Source organism: Oenanthe melanoleuca, chromosome 27 (genome assembly GCF_029582105.1).
Source record: "Oenanthe melanoleuca isolate GR-GAL-2019-014 chromosome 27, OMel1.0, whole genome shotgun sequence".
NCBI classification, from domain to species: Eukaryota; Metazoa; Chordata; class Aves; order Passeriformes; family Muscicapidae; genus Oenanthe; species Oenanthe melanoleuca.
Window position 1 is genome coordinate 2,319,689 of NC_079360.1, and position 26,319 is coordinate 2,346,007.

At 49.8% G+C, this 26,319-nt stretch overlaps 2 protein-coding genes and 2 gene segments (V, D, J or C); all 4 read left to right on the forward strand.

Annotated features, from left to right (window-relative positions):
• LOC130264135 (M1-specific T cell receptor alpha chain-like) overlaps positions 1 to 26,319 on the forward strand; it is a 215,500-nt gene that overhangs the window by 101,585 nt on the left and 87,596 nt on the right. Inside the window, exon 3 of the mRNA XM_056512153.1 lies at positions 12,985 to 12,991. Within this exon, the coding sequence (XP_056368128.1) occupies positions 12,985 to 12,991 (7 nt within the window). The remainder of the gene's footprint in view (positions 1 to 12,984; positions 12,992 to 26,319) is intronic.
• LOC130264137 (immunoglobulin delta heavy chain-like) lies at positions 6,133 to 11,779 on the forward strand. Its single transcript, XM_056512155.1, has 3 exons — positions 6,133 to 6,425; positions 6,852 to 7,238; positions 10,004 to 11,779. Exons 1-3 carry the CDS (start codon positions 6,368 to 6,370, stop codon positions 10,378 to 10,380), a joined length of 822 nt encoding a protein of 273 aa, XP_056368130.1. The 5' UTR covers positions 6,133 to 6,367; the 3' UTR covers positions 10,381 to 11,779.
• Positions 13,800 to 17,868, forward strand: LOC130264144 (T cell receptor delta constant-like). The segment is given in 5 exon segments: positions 13,800 to 14,230; positions 15,435 to 15,710; positions 16,343 to 16,414; positions 16,756 to 16,872; positions 16,956 to 17,868. Coding segments are annotated over 4 exon segments (534 nt in total).
• On the forward strand, positions 21,131 to 22,778 carry LOC130264146 (Ig heavy chain V region 914-like). The segment is given in 2 exon segments: positions 21,131 to 21,415; positions 21,889 to 22,778. Coding segments are annotated over 2 exon segments (477 nt in total).

The window sequence follows — 26,319 nt, forward strand, 5'->3', positions numbered from 1 at the left end:
TATTCCGGCAGGAACTCGAATTGCTCAACTTGTGCCTTTTCATTCATCTGTTCTCAGGGCAGATCAACGAGATCGCAAAGATGGTGGTTTCGGATCCACAGGACCGCCACAAGTCTTTTGGACAATGAATATCTCCGATCAGCGCCCACAGATGATGTGCACTTTGACCCTCTCAGGTGCCACCCCATCTCAGGTTCAACTCAGAGGTTTGATTGATACTGGGGCAGATGTAAGGTGATTTCTCTTTCTGCCTGGCCTCCCACATGGCCCCTGGCCCCTCTTGGCCAAGCCATTGCAGGCTTGGGAGGTACAGCACAGACCTTTATTAGTCAAAGGCCTGTGTTGATCAAAAATATGGAAGGGCAGATGGCTACAGTCCGACCCTACATCACTGCAGCCCCTATCAACCTCTGGGGACGGGATGTGTTGGCAGCCTGGGGTGTGCACATGGAAGCAAATTTTTAATTGGGGTCACTGAAGCGAAGAGCAAGAGTTATCCAATGATGCCTTTACGGTGGTTAACAAATACCCCTGTTTGGCAAAACCAGTGGCCCCTGCCAAAAGAGAAGTTGATAGCCCTTCGTGAGTTAGTGCAAGAACAGTTACAACAGGGACACATAGAACCCTCTACTAGTCCCTGGAATTCCCCAGTTTTTGTAATAAAGAAAAAATCAGGTAAATGGAGGTTGTTACAGGACCTCAGAAAAATTAATGCAGTTATGGAAAGCATGGGGGCTTTACAGCCTGGTATGCCCTCACCCACCATGCTCCCCGCTGGATGGGAAATTTTGGTCATTGATTTGAAGGACTGTTTTTTTACAATCCCCTTGTGCCCTGAGGACAGACCAAAATTCGCATTTACGGTGCCCGCAGTGAACAATTCTGAGCCAGGACAGAGGTATCAATGGAAGGTCCTACCACAAGGTTGTCGTAATAGCCCAACTATTTGTCAATGGTACGTGGCTCGGGCTTTGGCTGGAGTCCGTGAGCAGTTCCCTGATGTGTACTGTTATCATTACATGGATGACATTTTAGTAGCAGCTTCTACTCAAGATGAGCTGCTGAGGATAGAACCTCAGCTGCTTGCTGATCTGCACAATTATGGACTGCAAGTGGCTCCAGAAAAAGTCCAGCGGCAACTTCCTTGGAGATATTTGGGAGTCAGAATTTTGGATCAAATAATTCAGCATCAGGAGGTGCAATTCGTTGATTCCATTCAGACTCTGAATGACGCTCAGAAATTGCTGGGTGTCATTGGTTGGTTGCGTCCTTATTTGGGACTGACCACACAGCAGTTGTCCCCACTGTTTGACATATTAAAAGGGGATTCCCGATTGGATTCACCTCCGATGCTGACCCCTGAGGCACGAAAAGCGCTGCAGCAGGTGCAGCATGCTCTCTCTACTCGACAGGTATACCGACTAGACCCTTCCATTGACATCACTGTGTTTATCACTGCTCCAGATTTACACCCCACAGGTATCATTGGCCAGTGGAATGAAGCATGGTCCGATCCCTTGCACATTTTGGAGTGGGTCTTTTTGCCGCATCAGCTTAAAAAGACAGTAACTACGGTGTTTGAGTTGTTTGCCCGGCTGATACTCAAATGCCGTCAACGATGTGTGCAATTGATAGCAGCGGACCCCGCAAAAATTGTGTTGCCAGTAGAGCGGGAGTTCTTTGAAGGGGGCTTGGTAAACAGTGTTCCTTTGCAAAGTGCGCTGCTCGATTATACAGGGCAAATTGCTTATCAGCTGCCCAGCCATAAGTTATTGCATATGGCAAAGACGCTTAAGTTGTCTTTAAGACCCAAGCACAGTCGGGTGCCAGTGCAAGGTCCTACAGTTTTTACGGACGGCTCTGGAAAAACAGGGAAGGCCATTGTTACCTGGGAGGATGAATCTGGTTGGCAATCGCTGGAAGGCCATGAGACAGGTTCTGCTCAGATTATTGAGCTGAAGGCAGTCACAATGGCATTCCAATGATTTTCTCAGGTACCTCTGAATTTGGTCACTGACTCTGCTTATGTTGCAGACATTACTCAGCGTCTGGATTGCTCACTCCTGAAAGAGGTTGATAATGCTAACTTGTTCCGGCTGCTGAAGGCCCTGTGGTGCGCAATCCAAGACCGAGTTCATCCTTATTATGTACTGCACATACGGAGTCACACAGATTTGCCAGGTTTTCTAACAGAAGGTAATGCCAGGGCTGATAGGCTGGCTAATCCTGCATGGGTGGCACCTCAGCCTGACAAGATTGCGCAAGCCCGAGCTTTGCATGGTTTTTTCCATCAAAATGCACACACCCTGCAAAAACAATTTCATTTAACAGCCAATGAGGCTCGTGACATTGTCACTTCTTGTGATGATTGTCATGGCCTTGCTGCACCTTTAACCGGCAGGGGTGAACCCTAGGGGCTTACGAGCCCTGCAGCTTTGGCAGACAGATGTCACTCATATTCCTGAATTTGGCAGGTTCAAGTATGTGCATGTGTCTATTGACACCTTTTCCTCCGCCATGTGGGCATCTGTTCACACGGGGGAGAAAAGCCGTGACGTGATTGCCCATTGGAGAATGGCCTTTGCAACCCTGGGCATACCTTCTGCTGTGAAAACCGACAATGGCCCCGCTTACGTCTCTCAAAAGACGAGGCAGTTTTTGCAAATGTGGGGAGTGTCCCATAATTTTGGCACTCCACATTCACCAACAGGTCAGGCCATTGTCGAGCGTGCTCATGGTACTTTGAAGCGTGTTCTTGAAAAACAAAAAAGGGGAATGGCTGGTGAAGCACCACACAGCCGCTTGGAGAAAGCCTTGTATACTATTAATCACCTCACTGTGCCACAAGATTCCAATAATCCTGTTATTGTGAATCATTTCACTTTATTACAGGCTGCAGATGGGACACGCATGCCTCGGGCGAAGGTTTTTATACGGGACTTGACCACTAATAAGTGGGAAGGCCCACACGAACTCATTGTTTGGGGTCGTGGGTATGCTTGTGTCTCAACAAATAACGGGGTACGCTGGCTGCCCGCAAGGCGTGTCCGTCCAGACCTGCGACATCAGAGACAGGATGCAGCCGAGGCACAGCCTTCAAATGCTGACCAACAGACCGATCACCAGCCAGATGGCCCCTCCACAAGCAGAGGATGAATTTTCCTGTTTCTTTGGAAATGTTTTAGCTTTGGGACATTGTTAAATGAGCTCTTTTGAAATATATTAAGAAATTATAAGCTTGGAAAATGGTGATGGGTTTTGCTATCAATGTTAGCACTGAGTTTCTCAAAAAGCACCAGGTGTGAGGATTTCCCTGAGTGCTTCAGGCATCTACAGATCTCCAGAGTGGCGTTTGTTCTCCTCCACGTAGGGCCCCTGTGGAGGACTACAAGCACTTCTTTTCTTTTCTTTTTTTAAAAACTATAAGGGGGACTTGTGGACGCCATTGAAGTCTCAGCCTGAAAATGGCTAGGGCTTGAAACTTTTCTCATGCAGGGAAGCTCCCAGGCTGAGACAGTTTCTCTCTCATGCAGAGGAGGTTTTCCCAGGCTGAGACAGTTTCTCAGTTCCAGCCTGAGCCTTTCCCAGGATGATAACGCTGGGGAAAAATAAAAAGGAATTAATAACATGATTAACACCTGGGCTTCGATGATAAACAGTTCTCACGGTTTGTGAGAAAGTTTTGTTTTCTTCAATTATCCAATAGACTGCTGTTCTGTTTGTAGTTTGCGGAACACACTATAAGAATGTGGTCTGCCGTTCAATAAACCGCTTCTTTGGCCACCTAGCTAGAGGAGTCTGTGTCGTTATTTCTGCGAAATACATCGCGAGTAGCGAAAGAGGATTATCATAAGAAGAATTTATTGGTACAGTACATTTTTACAGTTATCTATTCTCATGGAAATTCATTTGTTTCCATTTGTTATTGTGCTCAGACAGCCTTTGAAAATCTCCAGAGGCTCAGCCACTGTCCCTGGAGATATTCAAAAGCCACCTGGACATGGTCCTTGGCAAACAGCTCCAGACACTCCTGCCACAGCAGGGCAGACCCAATCACCTCCAGAGGTCCCTTCCAACCTCAGTCGTTCTGCATTTCTGTGATACCTTTCTCATACTGAGGGAAATGAGAAGAAGTTTAACATTTCTCTATATACCTTCAGTCATTTGTTCAGGGCTTTGTTCACCTTTCCCCAGGGGGAAAGGAACAGAAGTTCCTTTTCAAAGGACTGTTTCAGCACTGCAGCCCTGAGCTGAACATCTCAGCAGACTGGGAGCAGCACAGAAGATACACAAAAGATAACAACCAATAATGAACATCAACTCCAAACATCACCTCTGGCATGGTCAGAGACACTTGGTATGGGAAAAGAGAGGGGAGAGAACCAAGAATGAGAACTGAAATAACATTAAACGTGAAGGGATCAATAGAGAATCAAATACTACAGACTGTGTAACGGGACCTGTGAACACTGAAACAATGAATTTCCCTGGGTTTTCACTGTATAAGCAGGAGAACAATCCAGTGAAAACCTTGTGTGATGAAAGGATTTTCTCTGCACAACCCGTGCATTGTGTGGATGGAATGATTTCTGTTGCACATCCTGGCCAAAATAAAGTAATGCCTTCATTCTCTGCCACTAGAAATGTTTGAGATGTTTTGGTTTTGCTCACATTTTCAGCGACAAGACCACCCACAAAGTGAACGACAAGAAAACATTTCAAGGAATTTGAGGAAAATTTCCACCTCTCACACATTTATTATCCCTGCTCTTGGGGAGTCTCACACATGGATTGTGGTATCTGACATCTGCCCTGCTGAGCAAGTCAAATAGGTGAGAGCTCTCTCCAGTGGCAGAGAACATTAAAAGCATCCTGAAAGAATAAACCTCTCTCCAAGAGGTTACATGGGAAAGCATCTTGAGGAACTCCATGGGGATGGGCAATATTCAACAGCTTTGTGTACCACTGAATCCTTCTCTTGTCTCATACAGCATTAAAAATATTCCTGCATCTGCTGGGTATTATCTGACTTGTCTGTTTTGTGTTCTGAAATACTAAAAGGGTCATGGTAAAATCAGATCTATTGATGTGATCTGAACTTCTTTCTCTGATCTCTCCTGCTACCTTCTGGCCAAAGTGTTCATTGTTCTCACAACACTTTCGGTTTAATGAAATCCAGGAAATAGGTCAAACAGGAGGCAAAACAGAGAAAACCCTAAAATTTAAGACCCACCCAACCCCAACAAGAAGTGTTTTGTCTGCACATGGCACAAATTAATCTTCTTAGCTCTTCATTTGCATTCTAGCCTTACCAGTAGGTGCAATTGCAAAACTACAGGTTGATTCAGGACATCTCCATTATTGCATTTCTGAAAACCTACCATGAGCAAGTCATCCCCTTAAACATGTGCAGAACAAATCAGGATATGCTACAAAGAGCTGAAAAGGGCATATCCACCACAGAAACTCGTTAGGGGGATGGTTAATTATCTAACTGTAAGGGCAAGTTCTCCTTCTCTCTCTTCCTTATATTTCAGGCAGAAATGCCCCATAAGAAGAGAAAATAGGATCCATGATTTATCCTTCAATGAAACCAGGCACTGACCCATGGCCAGTGGTGCAATCAGCCAGAATCCTGGAGAAATTCCACTCCATGTTGGGGCCCTGGGTTCTGAACAATGAACTTTCCTGCAGCACTGATCACTTGTCTGCAGCACCTGCGTGGGACCAGGGTGTTCGGATCCAGCCCAGGACAAGCACTCAGCGATTATGTGAGCAAGAGTCGCTGATCAGGCACAGATCTGAGCTGCTTTTCTCTGCAGCAGCATCTGCCATGGACTAGGCAAGGGAACAGCCGTGTGCTTAGATAAAATATGAAATAATATATTCCCTTTGCGATTCTTTGCTCAGCGTCCTTGTTTCCAGCTCAGGGGACAAACCAATGACAGCGATGGGAAAGTGGGGAGTCAGGACGTGTCCCCGGTACTCAAGCGTGGCCTCAGCAGTGCCGAGGAGAGAGGAGCCATCGCCTCCCTCAGCTGCCATTGGGCAGCACTTTGCCCAAGGCAGCCCCGGATGGCAGCGACCTTCTGTGCTGCGAGGGCGAATTTCTGGGCGCGCTGGGCACGGAGCGCTCGGCTCCCTCGGGCCCCAGGCGCTCTCCAAGGGCGCAGCGCCGCTCGCTGCCCGCGGCCCGGCCGTGGCCGGCGCTGCTCCTGCCCGGGGCAGGGCCCGGGGCCCGGGGCGGGTGTGTCGGGGCGGGCAGAGGCGCCGGCGCTGCCCCGGCGAGGCGGGGCCGGGCGGGAGCGGCCCGAGCGCGGCTCCGCTCGGCTCCTGTGCGGCTGCCGCGGAGCCGGGGCCGGGCACGATGGCGGCCGGGCTGGGGCCGGGGCTGCTGGCCTTGGCCTTGGCCTGGTGGTCGGCAGGTGAGAGCCGGGCGGGGAGGGAGCGAGCGGGGCGGGGAGGGAGGGACGGGGACAGGGAAAAGGGACAGGGACAGGGAACAGGGACAGGGACAGGGACAGGGACAGGGACAGGGACAGGGAACAGGGACAGGGACAGGGAAAAGGGACAGGGACAGGGAAAAGGGACGGGGACGGGGACAGGGACAGGGACAGGGACAGGGACAGTGGCAGGCTGAATCAGGAGCAGGAACAGGGACTTCGACAAGGGCAGAGACTGGGGAAAGGACAGGAGCAGAGACAGCGTAGGGAACACGGGCAAAGGCCGGGGCAGACACAGGGACAGGGTCTGTGGCTGTGGCTGTGCTGGGCCGGGGGCACCGGGACCCCGGGACAGCGCCCTCGGGCCGTGCTCGCTCCCTGCCCGATTGCTGCGCTCTCCCTCCGCAGGGCTCTGGGCACAGCCGAGGCTGCAGGAGGCCGGCGGAGGGCTGCGAGCGCCCGGGGACTCCGTGACCCTCTCCTGCCGCGGGTCCGGATTCACCTTCCAGGATTATTTTGTTCACTGGTACCGCCAGGCACCCGGGGGCAGCCTGGAGTGGGTGTCCTATATCAGCTCTCCCAGTGGCACTACACAGCGCTACGGGTCAGCAGTGGAGGGTCGGGCCAAGATCTCCCGGGACAATTCCCGGTCCGAGGCTTATCTCTCATTGCGGTCCCTGCAAGCTCAGGACTCTGCCCGGTACTTCTGTGCCATCCCACGGGAGCAGGAAATGCAGATGAGCTTTAACACAAACCCTCTGGGCTCTGGCAGAGGTTGTGTTCGGTGTGGGGAAGGTGAGAGTTCCCTGGGGCCGGGAGCTGATGGGTCTCAAGGCTGTTTGCAACGTGTCAGGTGTCATCACTGTGCACCACAGACATTCCTGGCCTTTGCTGCACACTGTGGGAATTCTCATTTATTTCCTAGTTGATTAAGAGTAGGATTGTGAGCAATTACAAAATGCCTTGCTCGCACTTTATCCCTGTTTGCTCCCAGGCTCATCTGCAAAGCAGCAGTCCTAAATTCTCTCCCTCTTCTCTCCAAATAGTAAAGGCACAACAGGAAATCATGTGTGGGATCATTTCTTTGCAATTAATCACTGGCCTTCCTCTCTAGTGCTTCTTGTTCCCTTCTTGCAGTCAAATGGCTGCACCATGGCTCCTTCACAGGAGCTGCTGTCCTTCAGAATCAGCCCTCTCCAGCCTCAGTTCTCCACAGGCTGCACTTCCCCAGTGTCATCACCAAACACTGTGTGATTATCTCCAAGCATGGAGACTGCAGAAGGTGCCTGAGCAGCCTGTGCCAGTGGTTGGGCACGGTCACACTGTGAAAAAGCATTTCTATCTGATGTTCACTGAGAACCTCTTGTGATTTTTGTTTGTGCTCACTGATCATTGTCCTGTCAATGGACATCACTGGCAAGAGCCTGGGCATGTCCTCATATTCCTGTACATTTATGACAACCTCAACACTTAAAACAAACACAATCAGCTTGTGCTTCTTTATGGTAAACAGATCCACATATGACAATTTTTTAACGTGGAGAGATGTTCCACTTCACCAGATGAAAAACAAAGCAGAGTCCACAAGACAAGAGAAAGAAATTTAAGCCCTACTTGTCCATCAAAGTTTTTAGCCATTTCTAGGAAAAATGTTCTTTCTTTTACAGGATGATTCCTTGGAAGACAAAGTTCTTCACTCCCAGAATTCCGTTTCCTCATTTCCCTGAGCTTTATTTCTGAGAAACATGTATTCCATTGTGGAATACTCCTTTGCTCAGCTGCCAGTAGTGCAGCTGCTGTGTCCCATCCCAGCTTATTGCCCAACCCCAGGCACTCCCAGAGTAATCAAATCCTCCCTGGCCATGCACCCAACAGCTCCCATTCCCAGCCTCAAGCCCCCATTCTCAGTGAGCTTCTCTACCCTCCCCATTCCCCCTTCCACCCCAGTATTAACGATCCCCAGCACAAGGCACCATGTCCAAGTACCCAGGGAAAGAGGGAGGAGGGTGAGGATGCAGACAGTCTGTGGAGTGGGCAATGCTGCCAGAAGAGTGGTGGCAGTCAGGACAATGACACTGCCAGGGCTCAGAGCTGTCCCAGTCTGTGGTCACAGGGAGAGCCCTGGGTTCCTGCTGAGGAGAAGGAGGAGGACACAGGGCAGGGAGTGTCCTGGCTCTGCTGAGCAGCCTGGTCCCTGCAGAGTCCTGGGCTGCCTTTGCTGATGGGCAGGGGTCCAGGAGGGCTTTGGCAGGAGGAGGCAGCTGGAGAAGTGTCATCACTGGGAGGGAGTAGGGGGCTGGGCCAGAGTGCAGGGAGCAGGTGAGGAGCACTTTGGCTTAGGGGTGCCCTGGCCAAGCCCAGCTGGGATCCTGGGGTGCCCCATGTGGGAGCAGCAGCTCAGCAGAGCCAGGACCAGGGAACCAGGGGAAGGACAAGCTGACAGACACCCTGGTTAGCTCCAAATTCCCAGCAGCATCAGCAGCATGCAAGACTTGCTGAGAGAAAGGGCAGGGCTGGCTGCAGAGAAACACGTTCCCTTTAGGCCAGCACAGCATTTCCTGCCCAACAAACAGTCTGTTCTTGCAGCATGCAGAATGAGAGACAGCCAGGAGGGCACAGAGAGCTTCAAGTAGTGCTCCTCCTGCCCCACCTCTCCCCTCAGTGCTGTCACAGGCAGAGGGAGGGAGCAGGAGGGACTGGCCCTGAGAGCAGTGCCAGAGGCACAGGCAGGGCAGGTGTGGGCAGAGCTGTTGTGCAGGCACAGAGAAGGTGGAGAGAGGCGAGCCAGAGCGGCCTGGCCATGTGGAGTGCCCTGTGCGTGGGCTTATTGCCCATTGTAGGTAAGTGCAGGGAAGGGCTGCTGGCCCCAGGAGCTGAGCCCTGTGCTCTGCAGGGCTCTGGGCAGCTGTGCTGGGCGCTTGCAGCCGCACCTGTTCCCTGGCTCCAGCTGCCCAGCCGTGCCTGTGGAGCACGCTGAGAGCAGCCCTGCTCCTCTTGTGCCTGTCAGCTCGTCACCTCCATGCAAGCTGCCTCCTCTGCAGCCTGGGCACACGCAGGGCACCTCCCTGCTGCACTCAGAGCTTGGGGCCCAGCGCTCTGCCCTGGCACTGGACACTCTGCTCCTGGGGCACTGCGGCCCCTCTGGCACACACCAGCTGCAGGATGGCAGCACAGGGCACAAGCCCCATGGCCTGTGACAGGCCTGTGTCTCTGCTGGGCTCACCTAGAGCACTTTCAGGGACAGCAGAGTGGATTCCTCACTCTCCTGTCTTGGAAAGGGCAAAGGGCATTGTCAAGCCATGGTGCAAATGCTTTGTGCTTCTTTGAGGAAAATCAGAAAAAGCTTCCTGTCTGACAGGAAAAAGGAGGAAGGGAAATGTGGCATGTCCTTCCTTGTGAGCCTTGATAGCTGCTACCAGCTCTGCCCATCTGTTTCAGCTGGCTTTAAAGAGGAGAAATTTGTCCTTCCACTGGTGCAGTGCCAGTCCAAAGCCCCACCAGCATTGCCCTGAGCTCTGCTGAATCTTGCAGTGACTGTGGCTTGTTCTTGCTCTCTGCAGCAGTCACTGGCCAGGTGGCCTTGGAGCAGCACCCCAGGGAACTGACCGTGCGAGAGGGAGATCCAGGCACCTTCCAGTGCAGCATGAAGGGGGGTTCCATGGGCAACTACTACATGTACTGGTACCGTCAGGGCCCACAGGGCTCTCTGGAATGGATTTACAGGGAGGATGATTATTTTGGAGAAGGTTTCCAAGATCGCTTTAAGGGAATACTGGAGAGCTCCAAGAACAGCTTCACACTGCAGATCCTGGCAGCAGAGCAGGGGGATGCAGCAACGTATTACTGTGGAGCAAGAATCACCCTGGGGCAGCTCTGTAGCAGAATGGATCAAAAACTGCCAGATGGGGAAGACAGATATCTCAGCATTTCTTTCTAGCAGCTGCTGCCCAGGGCTCTTGTCAGGCAATGGCAGGTGCAGGAAACGTCCCTCTGGCTTGGTGGCACTAAAAGGCAGTGGAGGGAGGGCTGGGAGAAGGGCTGCTGCCATTTATGGTGCAAGAGGATCTGTTCTGGCAACTGCCCAGGCTGTTTGTGCAAGTGCAGCTTTAGTGCACGTTGCCTGGGCTCCTGTCCAGCACGGCCTCATTTTTGCTCGGTGCCTTGGCTGCAGAGCCATGGGATGATGGAGATGTGTTGCTGTAGCTGCCAGAGTGCTGTGGTGGATGGAGCCAGGCTGTTTAGCAAAGGCAGATCAGCAGGGATGACATTGCTCTGGGTGGCTGCTACTGAGCACCTGATGAGGAAGAAGGAGTTGAGAAGTTGTGGTGAGATGATTTTGATTGTCCTGCAGGAGCCCAGCAAGCTGTCTCTCAGTGCACCTTCTCAAATAAACAGGAGGAAAATATGCAATTAAGGCTTGTGGCTTGAGATAAGGGTAGAGAGCTGTGCTTACACTGCCATCTTGGGCAAAAACATGGACTTGGAGAAATTAATTTAAATTTTTGTGAATCAAATCAGAATAGGATAAGGAGAAAAAAGTACAAATCTAAAAAAATATGATCTGCCCAGTCATTGCACAGGATGGGGAATGAAACTGTCAGTTCATAGCACATTTTGTCTGCCACTTCTTCCCTCTCATTCCCTTCCCCTGCCTGAGTGTGGAGTCCACACCACAAAATACATTTCTCCAGGAATTTTTCAACTTTGGTTCTTTGCATTGTCTGCAGTTCTTCACAAACTCCTTCATTGTGGATCTGTAGTTCACAGTACAGTCCTTCAGGAACAGACTGCTTCAGTGTGGGTACCTGCAGCTTGTCCCAGAAAAGCTGCTCTGACATGGGCTACTTATTCCATGAGACCACAGCTCCTGTCAGGAGCCAGCTCCAACATGAGTTCTGCATGGAGTCTGAGATCTGCTCAAGACATGTCCAGTTACTTCCGTCTGGGGAACCCTATGCACTGAAGGGTCAATATCTGCCCCACCATCACTTAACATTTCCTGCATCATCCTGACCTTCAGCGTGGGCAGCAGGGTCATCTCTGCTCTGGCCTCTGCTGCACCTCCCAGCCCTCCTTCCTCAGGACACTGAGCATGGCTGTGGAAAGTGGGAATCTTGCTTAGCCACATTTACAGCGTTATACACTGATACAGAGGGTCTGAGTGGGTAAGAAGGTGGAAGTTGTGCATTCTTCATTCAGTTGTGCTCACAGCACTGACTTCCTTGGGAACCCTCTGGACAAAGTCCTTTGTCATGGACTAGAAAACAGTTCAGTTACATGGACTGTGCAAGGGTAGATATTGTGTGCTCCATCCTCTCCTGGCGCCATATCTTTTTTCCCATTCAGTCTTTTGTCATATTGGTTAAAGTTAGTAAATCTTTGGGAATGTTAAAGGGGACATTTTTTCTCACAAACTCAAATAAACAACACCATCTGCAGTGTCACCAAACAGCAGCAGACCCCAGTCCCAGCTGCTCTGGGCTGCAGGCACTTTCCCCTTGGGTGCAGTTCTGGGCACAGCCAGCAGGGGCGCTGCTGGCTCCCGGCCGGGCAGGGCAGGTGTGATGATTGCCCAGCAGGGGGCGCTGTGGCGCGAGCTCGGCCGCCTTTTCACACTGTTAATGTGGGCTCAGGGGGGGAAGGGATGGAGAAGAGGCTCCCTTTACAGACCCAAGAGATTGAGAAGAAATTCGTTTTAGAAACCCAGAGGAAGGGAAAGGGGCTCCCTTTACAGACCTACAGGAGCCTCTGGTCCCAATGTCCCTCTGGATTGCAAATCGAGCTGTACCAGGAACTTTGGAGCAGCTGCTGGAATTGCAGAGGGCACTGGGACCAGCTGCTCTTGTGGGTTTTTTTTGTCCCAGTTTAAAGTAATTTTCCCATTATCATGATAACGGAGCCTGCCAGCTACACCTAGGGTCTTTTGTGGACTCTGGACAAAGGGGTAGGTGGGAGCTGGCTTTCGGGGTGGCGGCGGGGGGACTACTCGTGCATCCAGCGAGCTCGGTAGAGGAGGACGCCCATCTCCAGCCACACGGTTGGAACTCAGGGGAGCCAGATGCTCTGCGGCCAACTGCCCTGCACCTGTCCTGCTCCAGCCTCCTACCTCTGAGGACACAGATAACCCCCAGTACCCAAATGGTGAGCGAGCACCTGCCCCCTCCAGCCTGCTCCCACCTGAGACACAGCGCGGCCACTGATGCCCCCCCTGCCCCTCTGCTCCCGCCTGCTCTCCGCAGCTGTGCGGGCTCTGCCACATTTCCCATCACCGGGAACAGACACAAGGCCGAGTGTGTCTGTGGCCAAAGAAAGGACTGAAACTGAGTTATTTGTTCTGTTTTGTTGCTAATTTTAATACCTGCTGGTTTTTCTGCTTGTATGGTTAGATATATTAGTAAAGGGCTCTTATTCCTACCCCTTTATCTCTGCCTTAGAGCTCTTGATTCAAATAGTTATAATACTTGGGACGGAGCGGAATTAAATTCTCTATTTCAAAGGGGAGCTTCTGCCTTTATTGCCAGACACCTGTCCTTCAAACCAGGACACTGGTAAAGAGCTGGTGTTCCTTTTCCCATCTCTTTGCCTGAAAGCCGCTTAATTTCAAATAATTCAGAGGGAAGTGGATCATGTTTTCCAATCCAAGGGAGGCTCCAACCTTCCTTGGCGGACACCTGTCCTTCAAATAAGGACAGCCACCACTCTCTGTGTAAGGAAGCACAGGCAGCAGCTGGAGCAGCCACAAACTTAGAAAGATTACGTTTATTTCCATGACCTTGCTAAACTGGGGGAATACCTGAGCAACAGCCGGACAGAGACAAAGAGAGACATTGGCATCTGAACTGGCTCCATGCTAGAGGATTCCAGGATGCAGTTCGCTCTGGGATATCAAGGGCAATACCCAGCTGGGAGGTCACTTGAACAGTTTCCAGTCCTCCTGAGACTTTTGCTTTTAATTCACACCTCCCAAGACCCCCAGAGCCAGCCTGCTGCATCTCAGTGCTCCTGTCACACTACTCCTAATGGCCACAAGAAGAGAAGTAGCAGAAATAGGCTGTATTATAAGAAATGCTTTGAAATAACACAAGAAGCACAGATGAATTTCCTGCTTTCTATCCAGCTTAACTCCCTCAGACTTTCCAGAGGTGTCATGTCATCTCCAAGTTCTCATTTACAACTCAACCTTTCTCATATTATTTGAGATCCTTCCTTGAAAGCCATATAGTATTTCTTCAGGTGGGTCTAAAACCACTGAAGAAGTCATGTGACTGCCTGTATAATCCAAAATACTGTGTAGTGGAACAGAGACAGTTTTTGTGATGAAATATATCACTGTGATGGGGGCTTGGGATAGCACAATGATATAAGCAGCATAGGGACCTGTACAAAAAGAAAATTAGGGGGAAAGTGCAACTGCAATGATTAAGTAGAGAAACAGAATATTCTTTCTTAATTGTCTTTTATCCGGGACACATAAAAGAGCTCATGAGGATTCTAAAACGTAGAAGAAAGGCAGAAGTTTTAAATTCTATACTCAATCAAGCTATTTGAAATCATTGGACTATTCAACTCACATTAATCCCTGGGAGTTTCGGAAGTAAATGTACCTCTGGGTACTCTCATGGACTTGAACCCATGGATATTAAGGACTAATATTTGGCTTTTCATCTCCTACTTTACAACACTTTTGAGCACCATGAAGAAAGAGTAAGTTATTGTAATGAGTCCTAGCACTGTGATGACAGCTGAGCTTACTTTTGGAGCGGGGACGAGTCTCACAGTTGTACCAAGTAAGTGACTTTTCTTCATTTCTAAAACTTCATTTAAAATTAAGATGGGGGTGAAAAAGGAATTTAATTGTTTCAGTTCATAAAACACAAATACCTGTCAGAAGCAAGCAGTGGTAGGAATTAATGCTTGGAGTGTTACAAAATTCAAAGTAGTGGGATTTGGATGAGGTTTCTGGGGTCAGATAAAACAAATATTCTGCTCCCTGAATTACAATTGCTTCATGTTGCTACAATATTTCTTGCTGAAGATCTTGCCCAGAGAGCTACTGCAGAGAAGCAGCTTGTTTGTATTGTGGCTGTTTGGAAAGCATGGAGAGGAGACCACATGAAAAGCCTTTCAAGGTCTTCTCAGAGAACACAGAATGCACAGGACTGACAGGCTCTGGCCAGTCGTGGTACAACACCTGGGAAGGAAATGTTTGGTTTGTGTTGGGTGTCTGGTTGCTGTAGGTGTGGACAAGTGTGTAGTTCTGCCTGTTTGGTCAGGAGAGCTGACCCATGAAGTTGTGGCAGAGCACGATTTGGCTTCACCTCAGTTCCTCAGCAGTGCCATAGGGCTGATGGGGAAAGGGTGTAAAATCAGAGCCCCTTGATCAAACTTCCATCAGTACCCTGGGATGAACAAAATGTTAGACCTGAGGGATCTCTTGACCCACCTGCAAGGCAGACACCATGGAAAATGCCTAAAGTACCTCTCTTTACCCAAGAGACCCCTCAGGGTGCTCATGTCAAAGCAAACACATAAATCTTAGTGGATGTGTCTGACAGCCTTTCATAAGCTGAGCCCTTTCTGGCTAGGAAGGCCACTGGATGATCTCTGTCAGTTCCATGTTTTTCCTGTAATAAAATTGTTAATCTGAGTTAAGTGCTGATATTGGATTTTGTGATCACCGTTGATTCTCCATAAATAACCTGATCTAGAGGAAAAGGTATTTTGTCTAAAAAAGAAAATGTGGTTCCACAATTATTTGTTGGCTACTAAATACTTTTCACACCAACTGTTTTCATGTAAGACAGCTGATTGTGAGTTTAAGCAATCATCCCTCATTACTTGCAACCCCAATAGGAAGGGAATAATGACATCAAAGACAGTAAATGAGAATGTTACAAATTACACACTGCTAGAGTACAGGTGAATTTTTCATCATTCAGCACTCAGGTAAGCTTGAAATAAAATCAGTCCAAATCATGCTTTTCTTTACAGACATTTCAAAAACTTCTATCCCTCAAATCATTGTGATGAAATCAAAGAAACTGGAAGAAGGTGGCAGTCCTGGCAAAGCAGCTTGTTTGGCAAGGAATATTCAGACAAAGAGCATCAGCTTGGAGATGCCCTCTAAGGAGGTCGTGTATGAACAGAGCACATCCATTTTGACACCAGAGGGGCTGTACAATGCAATTCAAGTGGTCAGTGTGACAAACGACACAGAGGTGACCTGCACGGCCAAATTCGACAACAGCACGATGACAGCACAGCCAGGTACAGTTTGGTGGCACAGCTGTCACTTGTTTCTGGAGACAGTGGCCTGTGGGGCTTTGTGTTCTCCTTCTTGACAGCAATGCCCTGGGCAGCCAGCAGAAATGAGAAAGGCTTTGGGGATTTCAGCAGGGAGAACTGAAAGATGTTTCAAAGCATCTGAAAGAAATGGTTTCAACCATTTAAATACTTGGAGATTCCTTTTTTGGGGGAGAAGAGGGAAGACACAATTTTTTTATTCAAAATGTGCATTTCCTTATGATTAAATATTTTATCCTGTAGCAACAAACCTTCCGCAGCACAAGCTGGAACAACCTTTCTAAATCCTGCAAAAAGTCAAAGATTGGATTAGCTGTGAGGGCTTTTAAACTAAGTAAATTGTTATAGTTTGCAGGATGGTTTTTGCAGTCCTGAAGGTGTTTCAAATAGTAAAACCAAAACAATGCAGGAATATTTCTGTTTCCTGCGGTTGCATAGAGAAATTGTCACCTCCAATAATGTTAGAATTAATGGCTGATCATCTGATAAGCCCAACTTTCCTCAAGTTCCTACAGGAAATGTCACATGAACATTTCTTGTAATCCTGTATAAAATGTGGATATAGTTTAAAATATATTTTCTTTATCATTCTACAGAAGGGAAGGCTGGAGAACCAGTGGCAGGGCCCAGTGAGAGGGTTTGCAACAGCACAGAGCCCTCAGCACAAGGTGAGTTACCCAAACAGGTGGTGAAGGTGCATTGCTGGTTGGGGGATAAAGGCATGGAAATGGATTTGCTCCAGCCCACAGGAGGCAGAACACAACACCTTCACCAGACACAAGCTGCTGTTGCAAGGTTGCTCCTGCAGTGACACACAAGCCCCAGGAAGCCAAAAGCAGCAGAGACAGACCCTGGGCTCCCCTGTTGTTGCCATGTTCTCTATCGTCTGTTCCTTTGCTGCTCTTCCTGTCCCTGACACCATCCCCTGGGCATTGTCCCACTTTCTGCCAAGATCACACCATCAACACCTAGACCATGATCTCTCTGCTCTTTTCTGGTCCCTGAGCAGATGCTGAAGGGCAGAGAGTGAACATGCTGTCCATGGCTGTGCTGGGTTTGAGAGTCCTGCTGGCAAAGAGCATCGCCATCAACACCCTCATGAGTATCAAGCTGTTTCTTCTCTGAGGTGAGGGAGCTCACAGCTATCAAACACTGGTTCCTAGGCTCAGTTTCATTAAATGTCTTTTAAACCCCCTTTTGCTGTTCCAGTCATGGGGAATGAAGGCAAGAGGAGCCCAAGGAAGAGCAGGAAAGAACGTGAACCAGCAGCACAAGGGGCTTGAACAAGCAGGGCCAGAGCAGTGACAGAGACCAGCCAGGACACAAGGCAGCAGCTTCCCCTGAAGACATTGAACACTCTTCACTCCTGCCTGGCCAGATGATTTACACTGAACAGTTTGAAATGCTTTTGCTGTTTTTGCTCTCCTCTGATATATGAGGGGAGTAGATTTTTCCTCATCCTCCTGCTAAGTATCTCCCCATCCTGTGGCATTTGCACACAAGTGTCCAAGCTGCTTCAATAGCTTTGAAAACTCCAATGCTCACTCAAGATATCTGGGCTTTTGAAAACACCTTTCCCAGGCATGTTGTGTTACTGCCTGTGCCACTGCAGTAGTGCTGCTGAGGGAATTCAAGCCCATTTCTTTATTAAGCCTGTATTCCTTATGTCAAATATATCTCATGTGCATTTTATACTCCTGCAGCAGTGACAAAAATAAAGTTTTTCTAGACCAAAATGCTGTGGGTTTTCTGTGCTTTTTCTTCTGAATCTGGGACAGAGATTATTGAAATCTAGTTTATTCTAGCAAGGGGCCACCAGGAAGTAATTTCGGGTGGTTTGATGGAGTGATAGTTTCCATGGCAACTTGGTTCTTACCTAACACAGCCCAGCTCACACCTTCCCCAGCTCATCCCCCTCTCACAAGCTACAGGCAGGATGCTGTGGTCACCACTTGTGACTCACTTACAGCAGGCAGCATTAACCCTCCCCTGCTTTTGAGAAAACAAGTTAACCACATCCTGCAGGGGAAATAAGGCTTTTCTGCCCCTGGCTGAGATCCTGCTGCCTGCAAGAGAGCCTTGCACAGCACACAGCAAGATTAGCTGCATTCAGCTTGCTCAGGTCAGAGCCTCAGGCCCTGCAGACCCAGAGAAGACCCTCAGCCCTTGCAGCAGCTGTGGGAAATGTGCATGGCAAATTCAAATCCAGTGAAATGCTCATTTAGTGCATTCTGCCAACATAACAGAATTCAGGGGGAGTAATTTACCAGGATTTTTATCCTTATTTTCCAATGACACCCAGAACCATTTTCTCAAGCATTTCACACCTTTTCCAAGTCTCTCAGGCAGATTTATATTTTTAGAATGCTCACTTAGACAAAAACAGTGGAATCAGATGCACAGGAGGGAAAGGTCAATGATTAAGTGCGGGTATAATCCCATAGTCATAAAGTCTTGATGAAGTCTGGGACCAGGACTGGATCCATCCACACCTCCTCTGAGAAGGAGTTTAGAAAGCAGGGGGGTCCTTTCTGTACCTCATCACTCAATGGGAGGGATTTCCTCTTACAGCTCAACCCCTTTTCCTGTCCCCAGCCTCCACATCAATCATTCCAAATCAATTCTAATTCGATATTCCTGTCCCTGTTCCATTCCTGTATCAGAGCTACAGAATGAGCATTGCTGTTGGACTGTTCCACACTTTGGTACATTTGTATTAAAGCTGCTTTTGCTGACACCTCTGACAGTGAGTGTTTCATTGACCTAAAGCCCTCCTTTCATGGCAGGGTCCCAGATTGCCCCACTCAGCAGTGGCTTTGCACTTGGCATTTGCCATGCAGAACATGCAGCTCAAGAAAACAGGAGAATAGAATTGTTTCCAGTGCAATAGTGAGATTGTGGTAGTGTGGGTAATTCCACAGAAGAGGAGAGAATCTGCAGCTCTCCCCGCTGATACCAGTTGAGGAGAGTTTTGTAGAGATACTCTGCTGCACATTAAAATCCCCTCTGTTCAAAAAACACATTTGCATGTGGAATTAACCTGACATCTGAAAAAACAATATTGTCCAGTAAGGGAATCCCATGATATCAAAATAATGGAGGATGATCATAAGTAGAATTTATTGGTACAGTACATTTTTACAGTTATCTATTCTCATGCAAATTCATTTGTGTCCATGTGTTATTGTGCTCAGACAGCCTTTGAAAATCTCCAGAGGCTCAGCCACTGTCCCTGGAGATATTCAAAAGCCACCTGGACATGGTCATTGGCAAACAGCTCCAGACACTCCTGCCACAGCAGGGCAGACCCAATCACCTCCAGAGGTCCCTTCCAACCTCAGTCGTTCTGCATTTCTGTGATACCTTTCTCATACTGAGGGAAATGAGAAGAAGTTTAACATTTCTCTATATACCTTCAGTCAGGGGCTTTGTTCACCTTTGCCCAGGGGGAAAGGAACTGAAGTTCCTTTTCAAGGGACTGTTTCAGCACTGCAGCCCTGAGCTGAACATCTCAGCAGACTGGGAGCAGCACAGAACATACACAAAAGATAACAACCATTAATGAACATCAACTCCAAACATCACCTCTGGCATGGTCAGAGACACTTGGTATGGGAAAAGAGAGGGGAGAGAACCAAGAATGAGAACTGAAATAACATTAAACGTGAAGGGATCAATAGAGAATCAAATACTACAGACTGTGTAACGGGACCTGTGAACACTGAAACAATGAATTTCCCTGGGTTTTCACTGTATAAGCACAGGAAAAATGCAGTGAAAACCTTGTGTGACGGAAGCATTTTCTCTGCACAACCAGTGCAGTGTGCAGAATAAATGGTTTCTGTTGCACATCCTGGCCAAAATAAAGTAATGCCTTCATTCTCTGCCACTATAATTTGGAGATTTTTTCTCACAATTTCAATGACAGGACCACCCACAAGGTGAGCTACAATAAAACATTTCAAGTAATTAGGGGAAAATTTCCACCTCTAACACATTTATTATCCCTGCTCTTGGGGAGTCTCACACATGGATTGTGGTATCTGACGTCTGTCCTGCTGAGCAAGTCAAATAGGTGAGAGCTCTCTCCAGTGGCAGAGAACATTAAAAGCATCCTGAAAGAATAAATCCCTCTCCAAGAGGTTACATGGGAAAGCATCTTGAGGAACTCCATGAGGATGGGCGATATTCAACAGCTTTGTGTACCACTGATTCCTTCTCTTGTCTCATACAGCATTAAAAATATTCCTGCATCTGCTGGGTATTATCTGACTTGTCTGTTTTGTGTTCTGAAATACTAAAAGGGTCATGGTAAAATCAGATCTATTGATGTAAACTGAACTTCTTTCTCTGATCTCTCCTGCTACCTTCTGGCCAAAGTGTTCATTGTTCTCACAACACTTTCGGTTTAATGAAATCCAGGAAATAGGTCAAACAGGAAAAAAACAGAAGAACCCTAAAATTTAAGACCCACCCAACCCTTACAAGAATTGTTGTGTCTGCACATGGCACAAATTAATCTTCTTAGCTCTTCATTTGCATTCTAGCTTTACCAGCAGGTGCAATTGGAAACTACATGGGGTTGATTCAGGACATCTCCATTATTGCATTTCTGAAAACCTCCCATAAGCAAGTCATCCCCTTAAACATGAGCAGAACAAATCAGGATATACTACAAAGAGCTGAAAAGGGCATATCCACCACAGAAACTCGTTAGGGGGATGGTTAATTATCTAACTGTAAGGGCAAGTTCTCCTTCTATCTCTTCCTTATATTTCAGGCAGAAATGCCCCATAAGAAGAGAAAATAGGATCCATGATTTATCCTTCAATGAAACCAGGCACTGACCCATGGCCAGTGGTGCAATCAGCCAGAATCCTGGAGAAATTCCACTCCATGTTGGGGCCCTGGGTTCTGAACAATGAACTTTCCTGCAGCACTGATCACTTGTCTGCAGCACCTGCGTGGGACCAGGGTGCTCGGATCCAGCCCAGGACAAGCACTCAGCGATTATGTGAGCAAGAGTCGCTGATCAGGCACAGATCTGAGCTGCTTTTCTCTGCAGCAGCATCTGCCATGGACTCGGTGAGGGCACAGCCGTGTGCTTATCCAAAATATAAAATAATATATTCCCTTTGCGATTCTTTGCTCAGCGTCCTTGTTTCCCAGCTCAGGGGACAAACCAATGACAGCGATGGGAAAGTGGGGAGTCAGGACGTGTCCCCGGTACTCAAGCGTGGCCTCAGCAGTGCCGAGGAGAGAGGAGCCATCGCCTCCCTCAGCTGCCATTGGGCAGCGTTTTGCCCAAGGCAGCCCCGGATGGCAGCGACCTTCTGTGCTGCGAGGGCGAATTTCTGGGCGCGCTGGGCACGGAGCGCTCGGCTCCCTCGGGCCCCAGGCGCTCTCCAAGGGCGCAGCGCCGCTCGCTGCCCGCGGCCCGGCCGTGGCCGGCGCTGCTCCTGCCCGGGGCAGGGCCCGGGGCCCGGGGCGGGTGTGTCGGGGCGGGCAGAGGCGCCGGCGCTGCCCCGGCGAGGCGGGGCCGGGCGGGAGCGGCCCGAGCGCGGCTCCGCTCGGCTCCTGTGCGGCTGCCGCGGAGCCGGGGCCGGGCACGATGGCGGCCGGGCTGGGGCCGGGGCTGCTGGCCTTGGCCTTGGCCTGGTGGCCGGCAGGTGAGAGCCGGGCGGGGAGGGAGCGAGCGGGGACGGGGAGAGGGACGGGGACAGGGACAGGGACAGGGACAGGGACAGGGACAGGGACAGGGACAGGGACAGGGACAGGGACAGGGACAGGGACAGGGACGGGGACAGGGACAGGACAGGGACACGGACAGGGACAGGGACAGGGACAGGTATCGGGTCAGGCTCAGGGACAGGGACACGGACTGGGACAGGGACGGGGACAGGGAGACGGACACCGACAGCGACAGGCTGAAAAAGGAGCACGAACAGGGACAGGGACAAGGGCAGAGACTGGGGAAAGGACAGGAGCAGAGACAGCGTAGGGAACACGGGCAAAGGCCGGGGCAGACACAGGGACAGGGGCTGTGGCTGTGGCTGTGGCGGGCCGGGGGCACCGGGACCCCGGGACAGCGCCCTCGGGCCGTGCTCGCTCCCTGCCCGATTGCTGCGCTCTCCCTCCGCAGGGCTCTGGGCACAGCCGAGGCTGCAGGAGGCCGGCGGAGGGCTGCGAGCGCCCGGGGACTCCGTGACCCTCTCCTGCCGCGGGTCCGGATTCACCTTCAAGTATTGTAATGTTCGGTGGTACCGTCAGGCACCCAGGAGCCGGCGGGAGTGGGTGTCCGTAATCACCGCCGACGGTACAAAGGACTACGGGTCAGCAGTGAAGGGTCGGGCCACGATTTCCCGGGACAATTCCCGGTCCGAGGCTTATCTCTCATTGCGGTCCCTGCAAGCTCAGGACTCTGCCCGGTACTTCTGTGCCATCCCACGGGAGCAGGAAATGCAGATGAGCTTTAACACAAACCCTCCGGGCTCTGGCAGAGGTTGTGTTAGATGTGGGGAAGGTGAGAGTTCCCTGGGGCCGGGAGCTGATGGGTCTTAAGGCTGTTTCCAACAAGCCAGGTGTCATCACTGGCCTTTACTGCACACTGCCGGGATTGTGATTTATTGGTAATTTGATTAGGAGTGGAATTGTGAGTAAATAAAAAACACCTTGCTCCCACTTTATCCCTGTTTGCTCCCAGGCTCATTCTCAAAGCAGCATTCCTGAATTCTCTGCCTCTTCTCTCCTAATAGTAAAGGGATAACAGGAAATCATGTGTGGGATCATTTCTTTGCAATTAATCACTGGCCTTCCTCTCTAGTGCTTCTTGTCCCCTTCCTGCCCCAGTCTGCAGTCAAATGGCTGCACCATGGCTCCTTCACAGGAGCTGCTGTCCTTCAGAATCAGCCCTCTCCAGCCTCAGTTCTCCACAGGCTGCACTTCCCCAGTGTCATCACCAAACAGTTTGTGATTATCTCCAAGCATGGAGACTGCAGAAGGTGCCTGAGCAGCCTGTGCCAGTGGTTGGGCACGGTCACACTGTGAAAAAGCATTTCTTTCTGATGTTCACTGAGAACCTCTTGTGATTTTTTTTTTTTTTTTTTTTTGTGCTCACTGATCATGGTTTTGTCAATGGGCATCTCTGACATGAGCCTGGCCACATCCTCATGTTTCTGTATGTTTGTGACAATCTCAAACCCTTAAGAGAACCCTAATGAGCTTCTGCTTATTCATGGTAAACAGGGCCAGCTGTGATAGCTTTTTTAACTTGGAGAGATGTTTCACAGATGAAACACAAAGAAAGCAGAGTCCAGAAGACAAGAGAAAGAAATTTACGCCCTACTTGTCCATCATTAGGCAGGTTTTTAGCCATTTCTAGGAAAAATGGTCTTTCACAGAATGATTCCTTGGGAAGGCAAAGGTCATCAGTTCAATTGTCCCCTTTCCTCCTTTACCTGAGATTTATTTCTGACATCTGTGTATTCCGGTGTGGAATACTCCTTTGCTCAGCTTGCAATAGTGGTTCTGCTCTGTCCCATCCTAGCTTATTGCCCAACTCCAGGAACTCCCTGGTGAGAGAGGGGGAAAAACAAGAAAGGGCTCTGAGCACTGTGGAGTACGTGGCGAAAGAGCCTCCTGTCTATAACACTCTTTGGTCACAAAGAGGAAATCATGCTTCAGATACACTGTCTCCCGTCCCTTGCTGCAGCTGCCCTTGTGCTGCCCAGGGCAGGGCCTGGGGCCTTGGGGCTTCTGTGCGGCTGCTGTGGAGCCAGGGCCAGGCACGATGGTGGCCAGTCTGGGGCTGGGGCTGCTGATCTTGTCCTTGGCCTTGTGGGCCAGGGACACCGGGATGGCAGAGGAGCAGCCTCGGGCTCTGGGTGCGCTGCACACCGTGCCTGCGCTCTCCCTCCGGGAGGCACCGGGACCCCGGGACAGCGCCCTCGGGCCGTGCTCGCTCCCTGCCCGATTGCTGCGCTCTCCCTCCGCAGGGCTCTGGGCACAGCCGAGGCTGCAGGAGGCCGGCGGAGGGCTGCGAGCGCCCGGGGACTCCGTGACCCTCTCCTGCCGCGGGTCCGGATTCACCTTCAAGTATTGTAATGTTCGGTGGTACCGTCAGGCACCCAGGAGCCGGCGGGAGTGGGTGTCCGTAATCACCGCCGACGGTACAAAGGACTACGGGTCAGCAGTGAAGGGTCGGGCCACGATCTCCCGGGACAATTCCCGGTCCGAGGCTTATCTGTCATTGCGGTCCCTGCAAGCTCAGGACTCTGCCCGGTACTTCTGTGCCATCCCACGGGAGCAGGAAATGCAGATGAGCTTTAACACAAACCAGTTCAGGTCTGGCTCAGCACCCACAAAATTTGGAAATGGTGAATTCCAAAATGGTTAAGGGCTGTTCCTCAGGAATCAGGAGCCATCCCCATGCAGCACAAGTGTCATCCAATCACCCTGGTGACTGCCTGCCCCAGTCCCACTCTTCCTTCCTTAGTCCCCTTAAGTGGAATACACAAAGCTCCTGGGCTTTGCAACACCTTTGCTGCTTCCTTTGACCCTTTTGGGGCCATCTCCTTGCACCACTGAGAGCAAAGCAGTGATGCAAAGGGCCTGATCTTCTTTCAGGTGCATTTCAAGGTGATGAGATGAAAGCAACCATCTCTGCAGTGTGGTGCCAGCAGGGAGCACTGCGACCCTCTGTTGCACTTACAGCCCCAAAGCCTCCTATAGTTACATGGCCTGGTGTCAGCAGTGTCCTGGTGAAGCCCTGCAGTGCTGCAGTGCCAGGGCCAGGGAGGCTCCTACAGCCACACAGCCCCTTTGGCCCACAGGAGGTTTTCCTGCTGTGCTGTCCAGAGCTCTGGGACACTGACCATCAGCAGGCTGGAGCTGGGGGACAAGGCACTCTATTACTACACCCTGGAAGGAGCAGAGAGACACCTGGGGTGTGCCTGCACTCCATCAGCTTCCTCCCCTCCTGCATGTGCACGTGGGTCCCAGCCCATGCAAGGGACAGTCAGTGAGTGGGCTGTGCCTGGGTCAGGGAAATGGGGTCTCACTGGTCCTGGGGGCTTGCAGAGGAGAGGAGTTGTAATATGTGTTATGATGTAAGTCGTGTTACTTTGTAAATTAATGTAGAATAAATAATGTTTGTATGAATAAAATAATAAAAACTTGGAAACCAAAAAACCGCAGACGGAGGGACAGAGATTGCTTCATTGCAACATTGTGACTGCCAACAAAAGCTGAAGAGTTCGGATTAACAAGTAAATAGATGAGAGATATACCTCTCTGAAACTGTCCAGGAAACACCCAAACAATGAACATTCCACAAGTACTGACGATTAAGGTAACCTGAGCCATCAGGATAGATACATCTCAACGCTGGCTTCCGGTAAACCAAGATCTGCACTCATCAGAATTCCTAGTTTCCCAGACATCGTTTTGTCCAGCTCGAAGCAGAGAAAGAAAACTACATGAATATGAGAAACAACGAAAAGAAAGAAAGACCTCTGCTCCAGCCTAGAAAAAACTACATAAAAACTGGACTGAACAAGGTGGCTTTGTGAAGATTGGGATCCAAAGTGATAGAGTTCGGATCAGAGCTTGTTCAACCGGCACCGATCCCGGGCTCAGCGTTGTTCTTTGCAATTGTGGCTATCGAAGTCTGTATTTCAGTTGCAAAATAAATTAGCACTTATTTTGGTTATACTTAATTCGGCTGAAACTCTTTATTATCTATAACAGAATGGAAGGCAGGGGACAGGGAAAAGAAGACTTTTTTCGTTTAAAGGGAGAGGCAATGACAGTTTAGTCCAATTGCAGAACCACCTTCAGGGCTGAACAAAAGTTGCACCATGTTTCCAAAGACATTGTCCAAACACCTCTTAAACACTGACAGGCTTGGGGCATTGACCATCTCTCTAGGATGCCTGTGTCAATGTTTCACTACTCTCTCAGTAAAGAAATGCTTACTAATATCCAGCCTAAACCTCCTCTGGTGCAGCTTTTGCCCATTGTCACACGACCTATCACTGTACACTGGGGAGAACATCCCTCTCAACTTCCCCTCCTAAAGAGGTTGAGAGAAGGATGAGGCCCTTGGCCTCCTCTTTCCAGACTAGACAAATCCTCCCTGGCCGTGCACCCAGCTGCCTTTTTTCCCAGCCTCAAGCCCCCATTCTCAGTGGGCTTCTCTACCCTCTCCATCTCCTTTTCCCCCGCCTATCCTAATGATCCCCACCATAAGGCACCATGTCCAAGCGTTGTATTTTAAGCTATAGGTGAGTGGTGAAAAGGATAATGCAACATAGTTCATCATGCAATGAAGAAGAGAAAGAGAGATTTATTTAAAGAAACACCAAACTTTATAGGGTAGTACATGAAAAACAAAATAGAAAAGACTCATTGGTCCAAGAAGGCAATACTTCTTTGAAAACATACTTCCTGCAGAATATCATGAGACACACAGCTCTCACGTACCCTGCAGGTGCATTATAATGGTTATCATTTCTTATCCTTGTGATGGCTGAGAAAGGCAAGACTTCAAGGCAGCTTTTTCCCTGGTTCCAAG